Source organism: Onychostruthus taczanowskii, unplaced genomic scaffold (genome assembly GCF_017590055.1).
Source record: "Onychostruthus taczanowskii isolate IOZ18803 unplaced genomic scaffold, ASM1759005v1 scaffold16, whole genome shotgun sequence".
Taxonomy (NCBI): Eukaryota; Metazoa; Chordata; class Aves; order Passeriformes; family Passeridae; genus Onychostruthus; species Onychostruthus taczanowskii.
The window spans coordinates 1,339,014-1,356,897 of NW_024498795.1; the positions used below are offsets into that span (position 1 = coordinate 1,339,014).

The 17,884-nt window shown below is 35.3% G+C and overlaps 1 protein-coding gene across 1 annotated transcript in view; it reads left to right on the plus strand.

Moving 5' to 3' along the window:
- The first annotated feature begins 506 nt into the window (after positions 1-506).
- RTTN (rotatin) overlaps positions 507-17,884 on the plus strand; it is a 78,803-nt gene continuing 61,425 nt past the window's right edge. Inside the window, exons 1-11 of the mRNA XM_041399304.1 lie at positions 507-563; positions 1,153-1,340; positions 2,578-2,773; positions 4,469-4,558; positions 5,719-5,797; positions 7,055-7,169; positions 7,699-7,849; positions 8,762-8,927; positions 11,433-11,614; positions 14,714-14,829; positions 16,551-16,721. Of these exons, the coding sequence (XP_041255238.1) occupies positions 533-563; positions 1,153-1,340; positions 2,578-2,773; positions 4,469-4,558; positions 5,719-5,797; positions 7,055-7,169; positions 7,699-7,849; positions 8,762-8,927; positions 11,433-11,614; positions 14,714-14,829; positions 16,551-16,721 (1,485 nt within the window). The 5' untranslated portion in view covers positions 507-532. The remainder of the gene's footprint in view (positions 564-1,152; positions 1,341-2,577; positions 2,774-4,468; positions 4,559-5,718; positions 5,798-7,054; positions 7,170-7,698; positions 7,850-8,761; positions 8,928-11,432; positions 11,615-14,713; positions 14,830-16,550; positions 16,722-17,884) is intronic.

Here is a 17,884-nt window from a genome sequence, read left to right on the forward strand (position 1 = left end):
CACCCTCACAGTAAAGAATTCCTTCCTCACATTTAATATAAACCCACCATCTTTCAGTTTGAAGTCATTTTCCCTTTTCCCATCACTACATGCGCTTGCTAAAAGTCCCTCGCCACCTTTCTAGCTGTCTCCCTTCCGTACTGGGATGAATAAATCATCCCCTGGCGGAGCTCAAGGCTGTGTCCTCTCATCCTATCACTGGTTAGTCGCCTGAGAGCAGAGGCCGATCCAATCTGACTACACTCCCGCAGGAAGGCGCAGATACTCGGAACTTTAGGTCCCTCAGCCGCCCCCCGCCGCCATCCCGGCCCGCGGGCCCGGCGCGGGGCTTCATGGGAGCTGTAGTTCTCTGTGCTCCCGCCGGCGGGCCGCTGGGCGATGAGAGTTCCCGGCGTGCTTCGCACGCAGCGCCGGGCGGCGGGCTCGGGGCGGAAGCGGACGGACTACATTTCCCGAAGTGCTCCGCGGGCGCCTCCAGCCGGGCGGGCGGCGGGTCGGCGCGGCGGTTGAATGCGGCGGGCGGAGCGGCGCGATGGAGCTGTCGGCGCTCGTCAGGAAGCTCGGTAATGGCTCCGCTCCCTCCCGGGCCCGCAGCCTTCGTGGAAAGGGAAACTGTGGCACGGCACTACTCTGCGGGAGCTCGGCCGCGCCTGCCCGGCCTCCGCCGCCCCTCTGCCTGCTGCTGTTCCTCTTCGCCCCCCGCGGCAGGCGTGGAGGGGGCGGCGGCGCTGCCCTAGGGGGGGCATGCTTCCATAAGGAAATGCCAAGGGCTTCCCCTCCAGACGCGGTGCCTCTCGATTCAGTGCGCTTGGGTAGTTTTTTGTTCTGTTGGAGCTTTCCGCACCCACAACATACTCTGGTAGGGGTTCCGGTACCAGGTCAGATCAGTAGAGGCGCGTTTGGCACCGGATTGTAGCAGTGTACCTTATAATGTCTCACCGCTTTATAATCATGCCAACACACTTGATGAGGTTGCTGCTGGTGAGTGCTAATCGTATTTGTCTTCCTGGTAGGCATGATTCTGGCAGCTTGTAAACCGGCTTTCTTTCACCGCATCTCTGGCAGCATTAAGTTTCTCCAAATAAGAAAAAAGTTATGTCAAATAATTTTATTGGTTTCTTAATCACTTTTTTTTTTTTTTTTTTTGGGCAGGTCATGAACTGACAGAGATAAGAGAGCGATCTTTGAAGGCTATTCTGTTTAAACTAGACCACAACTTGATTTCCTATGCTGATCTGATCCACGAAAAAGCGCTTTTTCGGAACCTTTTGGAGTGGTTCAATTTCCCAGTTGTACCAATAAAAGAGGAAGTACTAAATTTTGTGAACAGTTTGATCAAGGTATGGCATATTAGCATTCATTTATTTTTAAACTGTATGTTTTTAGAATGCTGAAGCTAAATAAAGCTGGATAATACTTGACTTTGTAGCTCCATGTAACGAGATTTTTAGAGTATTTTACAAAGACAGGAATAATAAAGCCACTGTGTGTATACCAAAAGTAAAACAATTTCAGTGACTTCAAATGGGTGAGAGAGGTGAGACAAATCTTTTTTTCTAGGTTTCTGCTTCAGTTTCTCAGCTTCTTCAATTTCTCAGCTTCTTCAGTTTCTCCTCTAGTGCTTCATTTTTAACTTGGAGTGTGATTTGCAGCTAAGTATTTGGATTGTTCCTGGAAAGTAAAGATTGGAACATTGTTGCAACTAATTTGAGAAAATGTTACAGAAACTTCAGATAGCTCAGATTTGTACATTCTTGTGTTTTAATCACTGAACTGCAACTTTGCAGAGCTAAAAAACAACCCATTCTTGATACTGAAGGATGGATGTCAGGCTTTAACCCCAGCCAGCAGCCAAGCTCCACACAGCTGCTTGCTTACACCTTACCAGTGACACTGAGGAGAGAATGGATTGGTGAAAGGCCGAAGACTCATGGGTTGAGACAAAGGTGTTTTCATAGGAAAAGCAAAAGCTGCATGCACAAGCAAAGCAAAACAAGAGATTAATTCACCACTTCCCATGGGCAGGCGGGTGTTCAGCCATCTCCATGAGAGCACAGCACCCTCACATGTAATAGTGACTTAAGAAGTGACTCCAAATGTTCCCCCTTCCTCTTCATTGCACTCCCTTTACAGACTGAGCATGCTGTTGGAACTAGATGATCTTTAAGGTTGCTTCCAACCCGGTCTTTATGTGATTCTGTGATATGGAATATCCCTCTGGTTGGTAGGGGTCACCTGTCCTGGCTGTGTCTCCTCCCAAACTCCCCTGTACTCCCAGATCCCTTGCCAGGACAGCAGAAGAGCCTTTGGTTCTGTGTAAGCCTTGCTTAGCAGTAACAAAAATATCTCTTTATTATCAACCCTGGGTTCAGCACAAGTCTAAAACACATCCCTGTGCCAGCCACTGGGAAGAAAATGAACTCTACCTCAGCACAATGGTTTAAACGAATAAAGGCAAACTATAACTCAAGAATTTCAATTATTTTCTTTCTTCCCCCTGCCGCTCTCTATTCCCTGCCCCCATCCAGAGACCTTAAGACTCTTCAAACTAACTGTCAGTTATTTGTCTTAATGTAGCATCCACCTGCTGCCCAGAAAATGGTTGGAGTTGGTGCAGTGGAATTCTTCTCTCAGCTCCGCTCTGACGTCGATCCAAATTTGCAGGCCATAATTGATGGGATTGTGGATAGATTGTTCTTTCTTTCTTCTGAACTCCCTTCTAGTTCTTCAGTATGTTATCAAGCTCAGTCTCAGCCTTCAGCAGATCAACCAGGTAAATTACCTCTTTTGAACTGTAATTTATTTTATATTAAAATAAAGCAAATGAAAAGGCTATGAGAAGCTGATGTTTTCTGGCATTGTAGGTGAATTATTCCTGAGTGATCAGTGAAGTGTGTTTTAATCAGATTCTGCCAGAGACAGTGTGACCTTAGCTAAATCACCTGGCGGCGTTCCTGTAATGGAATTCCGTATCCATTTCCTCAGTGTATAATATCTGTTTTCTATAATGTACAAAGAGCATGACACAACTTCCAAGGACAGCTTTATGGCAGCAAGTGTGTAGCAACTTCAAATAAATCTGTAATTTAGCCAGTGTGCTATGCTGCTATTCTTTGTATAGTAGTCTCTAGCTTGGAAAGCAATTCAAATCCTGTGAGAAGTAAAAAGAAAAAGAAAAACCAATAGTTGATCCTAATAGAATGATTTTTGAAACTACAGTAGCTGTATGCTCTATGTACTTGGTATTGGATAACCATTTGTCGTAGAAGAATACCTAAACTTTCTTTAAAATGTCGCATTATGTGTGAAGTGCTATTGCTTGCATCTGTTACCTAGCTCATTATCTGTCTGTTACAATGATTTACATTTCCTCCTAGATGTGGTCTAACCCATTTGGTTCGCCTCTTCTGCTTTAAAAATTTTGGAAGAGAGATTGGAGGAGAAAATTACATATCGTATTACATTACCTCCTGCTTATTGTGGGAAAGACAGTGCTGTTACACAGTGTGTGTAGCACTAATGACCACACCTCTGTCACCCATGCTGTGCAGTCACAGAGATAAAAGTAATTTTTTGGTGGTTTCTGCCCCTCTCTAATGCTTGGAGATTTAGTTCACTAGAACTATGTGCCTGGTGATTAATTTTTAATATTTTTCCTTCCTATGCCCACACAGGGGCAGATTTTTACGTAATGTTTCTACTGTATGGAGAATAATAGTCTTCTACATGTGCATTCTTAAATTATATCTTTCTGAAACTACTCAGTTGAAGTTATTTATACTGTAAATTGTATGCATGTGTGGATGGAATAATCCTAATGCTTTCTAGCAGGAGTGTTGTATTTTTCTTTCTGTTTCAACTTCAGTTGCTGGAAAAAATTACTGTAAACTAATAACTTGGCATTATCTAGTTTGATCCTTTGAACCATATGTTATGGTCTGGAGAGATTGCTTTTCATGTTAATATTTCTTGTGTATCTTTTTATATACAAGAGTTTGCATATGAATGATACGGGGCAAAATACATTTATACAAGATGGCAACTTTCTAGGTGACCTAAGAAGACAGCTGTTAGGTAGAAAAAGTTTTAAAGTAATTAATTTAAAAAGTTAATTTTATTACTACAGAGGTAGATTAAAGGAAAGCCATTTATTTGGCTGCCAGTCCTCCATCAGGCAATACATTTTGTGTAATTGTTTTTGCTATTGTTTGGATGGTAGGCTAGTTAGTGTGAAAAAATGGAGAAAAATGCACCCTTTACAGTTGCAGAATATGGTTATAAAAAAATAAACACTGTCACACTGTTTTTGCTCCATTTTTCTGATCATCTGAGACTCTTTTATCCTATTAAGGAAACTGATTTAAAACTCAAGGGCAAGAGAGAGGTAGTTAAGGAAAAGCATGAAAATAAATTGAGGGATTCTTTTGTGTGCATGCATTTTTTAAACTTACCCCTTTTTTCATTTTAGTTCTGCCTCAAGAGGAATTATTCACTGGATATTTTTGTCAAAGTAGAAGTCATCTGCCGCAGTTAGAAATATCTCCCAAAAGAACAGTTGGTATGTGTAGTTATAAAAGAATATGTTAATTACAGAAAGAGCTTAGAGTAGTAATTTAGATGGAATTCCATTACAAATGTGGATAGCAAAATTGGCTCTTCTTTTTCCTTTTGTTATTCCGTGAAATCTAACACCACAGAAGGTACAATTATAATGCTTATAAAAATTACATTCATCTTAATAGGTATTTCCCTTTTCTAGTAAATAGTGTAGCCCTTTGGAATATCTAAAGTACATTGGAAGGTGGTGCAATTTTAAAAATTATTTAAATTGCCACTGTTTTCAGATGATCTGTGTTTCATAATCAGAAGTGGCTTAAAGGATTAAGTACCTTTCATTTCAACAAAACTTAGTCTGAAGTATCTTTCTACTTTTTAGAAACTGGTTTAGTTGCTCGGGGAATCTTTGCTTTATATTTAAATGAAAACCAGTGTTATGCTTTGATTTTTTTTTTGTCAAATGATATGAAGTGTTTCACTGACAACCACAGACCAATAATATTTTGGCAAGTCTTTGCCTCTACCAGTATACTAGTAGCAGTTCACAGGAGAGTTTCTTATTTAAAATACAGTATGGTGCTGAGATCTAGATTTTAAAATAGGACTTTGCAGTTATTGTAGGTGAATCATCAGTTAAGTTTTTAGAAGAGTATCAACTATCTTAGGAATTGCACAATAATTATTACAAACTTCTAAGTTAGAAATAGCTTTAAAGTTATTTTCTTTAAAAAGTTGTGTCATAATTTTGTAAGAACAATAATTTCTACTGCTTGAAGAGTTAAAACCATGAAGTGAATTTTCCATTTTTAGACATCATGCTAATGGATAAAATATTCTTTAGCAGCAGATAAAAAATTATAATTTGATTGAAAGCATGGTGTGGCAGTTTAAGTATTCTTCCACTAATGCTGTGTTCATTATTTTCTAAAGGTTTCTTCTATAAACATATTTCATTTGGATTTGATATGACCTTAGTGGTGTTTTGGTATTTCTGAAAATTCTAAAAGCATTTGAGTTTGTGCAAGCCTATATTTACTAAAAGATATTTCTGTATAAGATAATATATGTACTGTTTATAAGTTTTTTACTTTGCCTTAAATGTATACAACATAATATTTATATAAAATATATTTCAAGACATCCGCTCTGGTTTTTTTGCAGTGAAATGCTTGAAATTTTCCACCTTTCCTTGGCTAACTCTGACTTCCACAGATAGACATGTTCTTTCATCAAATGAAAGGTGCAGTAATAGAAACATTACCATTTCCTTGTAATTTCTCATTTTCGGGAATAGTGGCTGTAAATTTCTGTCCTTCTGCATCATGAGGTTGTTATTGTAAATGAACAATGATAAACCAGATGAGCTAGCTTTGATAAATGAACTGGGCTAAAGCTGGGCACTGTCACTCTCCATTTTTTCTGTTTAAATCAGAGTGTCTTTGGGTCTTTTGTTCATGATACTTTAGTCTGTATTTTGAATTTCTTAAGTTGATCAAAGATTTCTTTCAGCTAATAATAGAACAAGCTGAAATAAAATCATTATTTACTTTACCCCCATGACCAGTTGGTAGGAAAATCCCCACTATCAGTAGCAGCTTTAGGCCAGTAAGTTTAGGTACAGGGCCTTATCCAGGCATTAAGTCATTCCAACTGTCTTTCTCCGGTGACTTTTTTTTTTTTTTTTAAATTTAGAAAAAGTGTTTGAAGTGCCCCAAGGGAGAATTCTGTAGTTGGGATTCCTTATGAGTTGTTACAGAGCTCTGATAGATTTCTAGCATAGTTTTTTTTTTTTTTTTTTTTTTGTGTGTGTTTATTTTGTCCTTTTGAAAGATTTCTGAAGCTGGAGAACTTGTTTAATGTTTAATTTCCTTTATGCCAGAGTAGAGAAGAGGAACACAGATTTGTAATGCTGGACATATTTGATTTTTTACAGTGGTTTCAGAAACAGTGGTTTCTGAAACAGTTGGAAAAAATGAAGTAGCATATCCTAAAGATTCTTATAATTTACTAATATTCATCTTAGAGAATTATTATTGCTAATATTCATCTTAGAGAATAAATTTCTCCCTTTTATGGAATTTCCCTCTTATGTAATGCAGGTGCTTTTAGGTTATACATGAACCTTAGTAATGAAAAAAACTTTCTTACTGGTATGAGTTATATTACTTGCTATATACCACTGAGATGATCACTAGCTTCACAGGGAATTTCCAGTAGTTCTTATTTTAATTTCAAATTCAGAATCAGTAGTTATTTCTCTTTTTGTAATCAAATTTTACTTGTAGGAATTGAGTTTGTTCTTTATTGTGTATAGGATTCATATAGCTAAGGAATAATGCAACTGAAAAAATGATATGGCAATAGAATTACAGGGATTTCTTTTTCTTTAGATTCTTCAGTGTTGTGATTATAACTTTCTTGTAAAGACTTGTTCAGGCTAATAATTGCTGGTTGGTTTTTATTTCATTTTAATACATATTTAAATATGAACTTGTAGCTCTTTGAGAAGTAACAACCAAAGTTTAATTTGGAGTACATGTGAGCTTCTTCAGGATGTGATTATGCAAGATTTTCCTGCAGAGATCTTCCTTCAAAGGCCGAAGATTGTACAGGCAAGAATTCACATAAAGTTTAAAGTTTTTATTGATATAAACTTTGCCAAGGATGAATTGATGCAAATGATTCAATTTGTTTTTAAGCAAAATAGTTAAACAGAAGTGCCTTCATGCTAACTCCAGGTGCATAGGAGAGGGGACATTGGCTATATATTGCAGTGTTAAAGTTTTTTGCTTGTAACTATGTATATTGCTAATCACTAATGAAGTGTTTTCTGAAGTAATACTTTGTTTCTTCTGAATTAGATAAATTTGTGTGGCTGTTGTCTGCACACCCTCTAATGGGCTCCCATAATGAAAGTGGTGACTTTATTGGAAATATTATGTGAAACTTGGCTTCTTCTTTAGGCCTGGTGGTCTTGCATTCAGTAATGAAACAGTAATTGAGCCTATTTATTCTTTGCTGTGATTTTGAAAAACACTTGGAAACATTTTTGAACTATATTTAGTGTAAGACTTGGTGGCATGGTTGTTCATGACAATTATTAATATTGAGGTCTTGATGTTGGTGGTTTTGTCTTTTCAGAGCCTTTTGTCTCTTCTAAACTTGGCTTTTGGAGGAGATGGGAGACACCAGTTGGCTTTGCAGGCTGTGTCATGCTTGCAACAGCTCTGCATCTTTTTGAGAAGTAGGCTTAACTTCCATAGAGATCCAAGTTTTTCTTCCTCAGAGCAAGGTAGGTGTTTTCAAGTATTTGAGATACTGTTGTTTTTACTACAGATAAGATTGTCTAAAATGGCAGAAAAAAAACCCAAACCAGAACCTTATAGCAAATTTAATCTTGTGAAATTATTTTGGTGTTCAGTGCTATTAATATTAATTAAAAAAAATTTGAGTACTTGCATTGTTTTAAAGTACTTATTCAGTTTTACTTTCCTGTTATTCCCCATTCATGAACTTCTCCCAGAATCCAATTGTTTGTATGTCAGCAGGGAAGGGATTTTTAACTAAAATGAAATTAAATCTGTAAAATAAAAGTGGGCAAAGTTTCAAAAAAGCTTTCAAGCTATTAGTACTTAACAATGTAGTTACTAATTTCATGAGCTATGTGAACTTTTTTTTTCTTATGCTGATGGCTAAAAATAGTTTAATCATTGTTTTGAATTTTGCAGTCATGAGGTCTTCTTCACAATGCTCTTAATGCTTAACTGTTGTAGCTTTAATGGTCTAGATTACTTATAATGGTCTTCTTTTTTCTATTTTGTCCTCTGAATTGAGTCAAAGCTTTGTTTCCATAAATTGGTAGTCTGGTTCTCTTCATAAGATTGCCCCTATATTTGGTGTCTTAATAAATGGTACTGGCTGCTAATTCAGTTATAACATCAAGTCCAATAGCCTTATCCAGACACTGTGTTTCCATTTTTAAAACTCAAGATTTATGATTCAGCTGGAATCTTCAGTGGTGTTTGCCTTGGAATTTGATTTCCGAACTCTGCTACTTGCCAGTGATCAGTTGTTCTATGCCATCAGTATTTGCATGGTGTTTTTTTCCATATCCTGCCTTAGTTACTTTTACTGTTTACTATATAGTATCTTTCAGAATAATGGATACTTCTAAGGGAAAATATGTTCTTTGTGTTACATAAAGGCACAGCTTCCCAGAATTCATCTATATCTTACTGTCAAGAAGCAAGAGGTGCTCCTCATTCTCAGAATCCATCACCTGGAAGCAGTAGTCCTCGGCCCTCTGTAATTGGACGGACGGTTCAGCGTCCTAGAGGAGATGGTCAAGATTGGGATGCAGTATCTTCTAGGTGAATGAAACAGGAAATAACTTATCCTTCAGTTAAAAACATTTTAATATAGGATTATATTATCAGCTCCTTTGTCAGTGTGTGGATTGTTGCAATGGTTTTGGTAACTTGTGAAGATTCAAATTGTGTTTATGAATTAAACCTTTCTTGAAGTGGTGTTCAGAATACATAAAAACACATCTATGTTTTGTACCCAGCCACCATTTTAAACAAATTCTCTTCCTATCAACTGTTGTTGCTTGTGCATGTATTTGTAAGACACAGAAAAGCATTTATTCAGTCTATTGCTGGAAAGTCAGGGATTTTTCTTTTTTTCAGCAGATGACCTCATAAGTTCTTTTAAGTGGAATGGCCATCCTGTAGGTAACAGTATTTAGTGTTGTCAAAAATGCTATGCTATATAAAGATTTCTATTGAAGTCTTTAAAATTTGTTGTTAAATGTGACAACAAATTTCAGTTCTATAATATGTAAATATTTGACTCTTACATGAAATTATAAATTATCTGTGTACCCTCAAAATGTAGAAGTTTTTGTGTGTGGTTTTGTGACTTGTCTTGACCCAACTTAAAGACTTAAAGCTGCTGTTCAAAGTACCAATGTCTTCTAGAATGTGGGATTTTAAAAGTCCCTGTAAATCTGTGTGCTTGTTGGTAGTTCATTTGAGTCCCTGTGATGTATGGGCTTAGTGACTGAGTACTTCCTAGGTATTTAAATAGACTGTGATGAGAATAGCTCAATTGTAAATACATCTTGACAGTCATATTAAGAAGGTATTTTTATTGAAGTGCAATATATTAATTTTTATCATGTATCTAATATGGCACTGTCAATGAATTCCAGGCTTTATGCCTTCTAGACCCTGGCCGTTTTCTGAAGCTGAACAGTTAACAGCTTAACAGCAGCTGATGCATATTGTGCAAGAGAGAGTGATGGCCTGGCTGTCAGTCTAGAAATGAAAGCTGCATAAGAATAAGTACCTGTTCAGGCAGTGATGAGACTTCTAGAAACCAGGGAGTGCTAATAGGGTCATTTTATGAGCTGCTTATGACTGTACACCTTTATCTTCTTGCATCCTGTGTGCTACAGTAGAGCTGCTCACTGCCCACAAATCTCATTTCTTACAAAAATTTAATTTAGCCATGTGGTAGCATAAAGAACAACATGATGTTGAATAGAAGATATGATAGAGAGAAATGACAGTAGTGTTGCTCTGATATTTCTGATTGTGATAAGGAAGAGCTTCTTTTAGTGAATCTTGTCTTTTTCTATGTAATTGTAATGTAAATTTGTTTATTTATTTGTATATTGTTATTCTATATGTAACTCTTCTTTTCCTTCTTCTTTAATCTTGAGACTCTTCAATCTGTCTGTTTGTCTGTTTCAAATTCTGCCTGGAAACTTAACCTTTCCCCTTCTGAATTGTTTTTGTGATTGATACCTCTCCTTCCTTTTCCTCTGGTAAGTGCAGCCATACCCAAACTACATATTGGTGAACTCTTGTGTTTTGCTTGTAGTTCTCTGTTGACTTTCTTAATCAGTCAGCATTTAACTTCTTATAGACAGACATCTTTTACATTTAATTGGACAATAGAATGTAACACAGTCATGCCACAATTCAGTTTCTTCAGCTTGTTTAATGATAAAAAAGGGAACCAATCAAAAGCCACTTACAAGTCATACAGGTTTTTAAAGGAAATCAAGATTGCTAAACATTGTTTGGGATAAGAAAACATTAAAAATATGTTCTGATTTTTATTAATTATAATGCTGATAGTGGAATTAGATTATTGTTGAAAACTAAAACAGTTATGAACTATATATTGTTCATAATATACGAACCATATATACTATATTTAATGATATATTCATATATCATAGATAAAATACTTAATAATTTTAAAAATGTCTTTAATAGCATTCTGTATACTTTGTTGTATATACTTGATAACATTTAAGGGTTTCTTGGACAAGGAAATACTTTGTGCTTTACAGTGGATAAGGTAGTCCTAAGGAGTAAACAGAGCTCATGCTTCGTAATTTTCCTTCTAAGGATTCTAGAATGGTTTCAATATAGTGAGTATAATTCAGGCTGAAATTTGATTTATTAAGTTGTGTTGCTTCAAGCCACTGATAGATTTTGTTCATCAAGAAAAAAAAAAAAAAGAATTTCAAATCAACTGCTATTTCTCATGCAATATTGTGTCTGTTGAATGTGTATTTCTTCCAGTACAGAGTGCTAAGTGATTTTGAAGATGATTGTCAAAATATTTGGCATTCACTTGTGATGCTACCTGTTCTGACATTAAAAAAAAAAAACAGCTAAACAAAATCTCCCTCTTCTTGCAACACTGGAAGATAGCAGAGAAAGTTTGGGATGGGAGGAAGGATATGCTTAAGGCAGGAGTCATGAAAATACTTAATGCTGTTTTTAACATCTCTACATATGTGTTTTCTCTTTGCAAGACTTAATTATATTTCTTTATTTTTTAATTTTTGTTTTAAGTGGAAACAGTACTCAAGCAAATGCAAACTCCAGAATCTCACTGCATTCCCCATTTGATGTAGGACATATTGACCTACCAGATACTGAAAATGAGGATACTTTGGAATTACAGATGAAGCAGCTTAGCCTTCCTCAGTTCTGTGTTTCCATCTTGGAAAATGCAATACCTCTTCTAAGAATAGGTGAGAAATTTTTGAGTTAAGTATTTAACTTGCGTATCTTTCCCATCTTTAATACAAGATACTCTTAAAAAGTTGGTTGATGAGGTGACTGCCTCAAACAAATAAGGCACAGATGACTACTGATGTACTGTGGCTAGTTGCAACAGGTCTTTACTAGGGACTTTGTTCAGGTCACAAAGCTTGAATCTTCTGACTGATTTCCAGAATTGCTGCAGAAATTTTAAGTGTTTTTTACTGACAGTGCCAGGAAGTCAGTATATGGTGGAAAAATGGTGTGTCAGGATAAAATGGCATTCAGGAAGATGGAAAAATAACCACTCTTAACCAAAGACGTTCTCCAAAGAATCTGTTCAAGCATGGAGTTTTCCTCCTGCTCAAGAAATAATAAACAAACAGTCTAGTGAAAGGCTTGTTTTTATTCTTACAAATGCAGTAAAAATGGTTTAAGGAACATAAGTAATGATAGTCTAATTGCAAATTTTAATTTATAGAGGTTCTAAATTGCAAAGCCCTTTTGGGGGACAATCTTTTTGCTCTGAGGTTGTCTAAAATGGTATTTAGCTGTAAAATGTAATATAATTGAAAACAGGTATTGGTAAATGTGGTGAAGGTTTTAAATATAGGAGATGGAAATGTGCATCTATGTATGATTAGGATACTAAAAGTTAGAGGCTTCTACTTATAAAAATTCTATGAAATGTGTATGAAAATTATTCAATTCTTTTTTTTGTTATAAACCAACGAAAATGAATTAAAGTTTGGTTTCTCCCTTTCATAATAATGGTATTTAAATATTAATTAGTCACAAGCACATTCATGACTTCTAGCATCTTTTATTTATAATGTAAAACTGCAGAAAATATATCTTCTATCTTTTCCATTTCTGGTGCCTGTCATTTCGAATCTGCAGAGTTAAAAGTTTTTCTACATTTCAAGGTTCTTTCAATCTTATCATAGAATTAAAATAGTTTTACTTTCTGGAAAGGTGGACCTGTCTTTGTTTATCTTTCCCTTAGTTTTTTTACACTTCTTTAACTCTCCTTGGTGATAGTTCTTCATTCTTCCACTGTGCTGTAATGAGGCACAGATTGTAAGGAAACTAATATTTTTATCCTGTTCCTGTTGATCTGAAAGCCTGTGATCTGAAGGCACACTGTGAGACAGTGTGATATTGTGAGACAGTAACACACAGTTTCTCATGTGGTTATATTTTTGGTTGTTATCTTTAGTAAAATCAACAGACATTTTAATGAACATTATTATCGACTTATATGGTATAGTGTAAATTTTAATCTAGATGTTTAAATTACTGGGTAAAGAAAAAAACAGTAAGCTTCCTTTTCTTCCTTCCTTTTCTTTTGCAATATGATGTGTATTTTAGTTAAGCTTCAATTCTATTCTTTGTGGAATTGTTCATTGGAATTTTTCTTCCTTTGTGCTGATCTGCCTTGTAAGCAAAGTGATTGCAGAAATCAGTAGTGGTGTGGACTTGTTTTGGTTTTGTGGGGGTTGTTTTGGGGGTATTTTTTTTTTTTTGTTAAAATGGAGAGATTTATTAATTTAAATTGGCCTAAAACCAATGGAAAACAGAACTTCTGTGAGATAAGTAAAACCAAGCTTTCAAAAAGGCTTTGTGCCATTTTCTGTCATTTCTCACCCAAAGCAGATCACTGAAGCTACAAATTGCAAAAGCTGTGGTCATTATCACTACACATCTAGGCACATAGAGAGATAAATTTTTTTTCCTCTAGTATATCAACAAGGCTTCTGCAGTGTGTAAAATTTACAAGAGATAGAAAAATCCACAAAGAAATAATTGTTTAGTTATAACAAACAAGTACAGCTTTATCTTCTTTAAACAGATTTTGTTTTGAGGATTTTGAGGCATGCAGAATTTTTATCTTAGTTAAAAGATACATTGAAAATTCAATGCTGTTGTGTGAAATCCATCTATGACTTTAAATAGAAACATACCATCAACAAGTAACTAAGCCAACAGTTGCACTACATTGATTATTTAAGGGAAACTGTCACCGTATGGTTCCTTAAGATGTCAGACAGTTTTGGCATCTTCACTTGTGTGAGGTTGAAAATATTTGGTCTGGCTCCAGATATTCTGCCTTGTTCTTCACAAAACCTTCTAACTCCTCTGTTTTCTCATTATCTGGGTACATTAGGAGGAGGTTTATATTTGTAGTAAATGTAGGCTGTAGATTTCTAAGCTCAGGCCAAGTTTCTTTGTGGCCACATATTCAAGCTTAAAATTGTACAAAGGATAAAAGTAACTAATGGTCCAGATTAGCCTTGTTATTAAGAGACATTCAAAAGAATAAATGAAAATTAATAAAAACCAGCCTACAAGCAAAGGGGAAACAGAGAATTGTGCAAGTAGCTCAAGAGGGTATTCATCTCTATGTCTTTCAAAATATCTCAAACAAAATAATCGTTGAAGAAAGGCACTCCTATACCAAAAATGCAGGTCAATGGGAATAGGTAATATATACAGAAGATTTGTAACACTAGAAGAATAAATGAAAATTAATAAATACCAGCCTACAAGCAAAGGGGAAACTGTTACAGAGAATTGTGCAAGTAGCTCAAGTGGGTATTCATCTCTATGTCTTTTAAAATATCTCAAACAAAATAATCAGTGAAGAAAGTCACTCCTATACCAAAAATGCGGGTCAATGGGAATAGGTAATATATACAGAAGATTTATAACACTACTGTCTGGCTGGGGGCAATTAGTGACTTTATTATGAACTTTAAAAAAGTCTGTAATCAGACTTACAGCTGTAGTAAAGTTCATGATTATTTTCCTAAATAATTTTGCGATAGGTTTTAAGGAAGTTCAGGTTTTTTCTAAGTATACAATTGCTTTAATCTATTGTGACTTTGGCTGGTTGTTGTCTTCTCTGATTCAGAGCTACTAGTTGTTGAGGACAGTTAGCATTAGTTTTGTAGAAGCATACAGGAAAACTAAAATACCAGAATTTCATATGAGTAATAATCTTTTGTTTATTTACAGTGGTGTCTTCTGAATATCAAAACATAATATTTTGTCTATATTTGAATTTATCCTTTCATTTGTGTTCGTAGGCAGTAGAAGAGTGACAATGGAAGTTCTTGAATTGCTTGTGGAAGACATGTCCCTTATTGGTGATGCTATTTCTGATAACGTTTGGGAAGATGACAGCCTTTTTGCATTGGAATTGGTAAGATTCTTCAGGTTTTGATCAGCCATATTTGTCTCCTTTGTTAAGCTTCTGACATTTTCTGCAGTGATTTGTATATCTAAGCTTCTGCTGAGCTGTGTATTTGAAAATTTTAAGTAGTTTATTACTAGTTCTATTGATGGCATTTTTTAAAATGTAAGTTCTTTTACCAGACAATATGTAGAGTTTCACTTCAAGCAGCCATTGAGAGAAACATGTAGGGGAGGGAAACTGAGGGAAAAGCGGTGACTACAAATGCTGGACACCAATTTGATGTACATAACAACTTTCCCTTTCTTTATTCCTTATAAACTATCTGTTTAAAATTAGAGAGATGTTCAGATCCAAGACTGGAATTCTAAGATACATGCTATCCATTTCTTACACAGGAGCTATAGATCCCTGCACAAATTTCAGGTATCTTAAAAATGTTGCTTAGCTGGGAAAGAAAGGAGAGGCCTTTTTGGCCCAGTGGAGATTCAAAGTATTAAGGTGCTGTTGACTAAATATTTTAAGTTGCTGAGCACAGCTGAGAGTAGTTATATACATTAATTATAAAACTAGTGAAAACAGATAAAATTATTATCACTTGCTTTTTTGAAGACAAGTGAAAGGTGAAGCATAAGGTAGCATGGCTCAGTCATGTAACAAACACACCAGAGTTGCAGACTGAAAATTGTCTAAAGACTTGAATTAAATGTACTGTTAAATGCACTTGACTTGTTAGAATTCATGAAAATACTGCTGAATAAGAAACAATAACAGCTGCAATATTAATTAATTAAAATATTGCTTTAGGCTTTCGTATTCTCTATTTTATAATTGTTAATATTTAAATTTATAGGACCTATTCGTGAATGAGATTTTTTTCTTTTATTTTAATCTTCCAATCTGTGAAAATCTGTTATAATTGATCAACATCACATCAGTGCTGAAGATTCCTTGCAGAACATTTAATCTCAGAAGCTTAATATCTCTTCATCTACTTGTTTTATGATCTGAATCAGTATATTTCATTACTTATGAACATGTCAAACGACAGTAGAATATATTATATATATATATACACACCATACTGATTATTATTAGTAGGATAATGTTTGTTTCCTGGCTACTAATAAACAAACCCCTGCAAATAAGGTAGGTAATGGTGCACAGTTATATTAATCTTTTTTTTTTTTTAATGGGGGGGGGGAAGAAAAAAGTTTTGCTTTTTCCTTTGAAAATCAATGGGGATAAAAAACTCTTTGATGTTTTCAAAGCTACTGTGAATTGGTTTGGGGAGGTTTGTTTTTTTGTTTTGTTTTGTTTTGTTTTTTTTTTTCAATTTTAAGGTAAAGCTTTATTAGCGGGTTCAACTGAGGACTTAATATTTCCTTATTAAGACTGAACTTCAGGTAAAATTTCAGAAGGTAAAATGTGTAGTGAGCAGAAGTAAAGGTGGTGGGGGGAGAGAGAAAAGTGGGAGAGAAAAGGGGAAGGAGCAACCAGGAATGGGTAATTATTGGGCAAAGTATTTAGAACTAATAGTGAAAGTAGACTGAGGTCTAGGACTAATGCATAGGTGACAAAAATATTGCAATGTATTTCGCAGCATTTATGCAATTTTAGTTTATGTGGCATAATTTTGCTGATGATACTGCAGGTGCTGTGTAAACACTGTAAATAAACAGTGATGATTCATTTTTTTCTAATTATTGTATTTCTGATTTTGTTTTCAGAAAGACAAATTGCTTCTGGTCTTGGGTTTGCTTGGAGAAACTATATTATATCACAAAAGCAATATAAGTGCAGAACAGCCCAAGGTGATGCTGGTGCATCACAGAATGGCATTTATTAGTATTTCACTCTTCACTGTTAGATTGCTCCAAGTACTTCTCCCTGTAGAAAAGGTATGTCATCACTAATTATGAGTGATTGTCTCTTGATTTTGCATTTTAAGAGGGCAGCAAGAGATACCTTCCTCAGGGGTGAATACTGAGAAAATAGCCTCTTGAACAGAGAAATTAATCTGATTTGCACTGGGTGATGTATGATCGCAGATGGCAATTTTGTCTGTTCTTCATTTACCAGTGTATTCTGCAGATTACAAATCTTAAAAAAAAATAAAATAAACAGAACATTTTTAATACAGTTTTTTAATGAAATTTGAAATTCAGTATTCTTTTTTTTTCCTGTAGTGTTTTTTTTTTCTGATATGATGTATGGTTTGCAAGGCTCTGCTGCCCTCTGCTCGTTTGTAGTATGCATGCAAGTAAGAGTAGGATTACGTAACATGTAAAATCATCACTCTTATTCTAATGGAATGTAGTAATCAATTACATTTTGTAAATTGGAGTGATTTTAATTGTTCTTTGCTTCCAGTACTCTTTTAAAATTCTGTTGTACCTCTTGGTTTTTTTTTTTTTTTTTTTTTTTTTTTTTTTTTTTTGACTCTTTTAATATTCTGTTGTACCTCTTGGGCTTTGTTTTCTTTTTTTTTGTGTTTTTTTTTTTTTTAGTGTGGAGGGGATTTTTTTGTTTATTTCAGTTGGGAAGGTCTGATGAAGTTTTTGTGTGATGGAAAGTGTTAGATGTTTAAACCTGAATCAGTTGTAATTTTGGACCAGTTTTTAGTGGATTGTAGCTTTTCCTAAATATTAGTCCATCGGATTAGAAGATTTCAGTTACTGGGGGTTTGTCACAAATATTAAGTCTTGTACCTGAAAATAAGTGTAGATGTACTAATCTAATGACTTTTCACGGTTTTTGTCTTTTATGTTCTTGTGTGCCTAATGCAAAGTTTCCATTCTGTGTATAACAAAGTTACTGTGTTTGAGGTCAAAATTTAAGTTGGAAGCATGTTCACTTTTAATTAAAAATAAAAGAAAAAACCCAAAGCAACAAGAAAAATCCCAGTCCTTAGTTTGTAATATGACCATGTTGAATTGTGGACAGCTTTTTAAATACAGAAATAATTGTGGTTTGTGTACTCTCTGCCATCTCGTGGTCAGACAGTGAATTGACTCTGGCCAGCAGTGTGCCGTGCCTGGATCATACACAATTTCTGTGACTG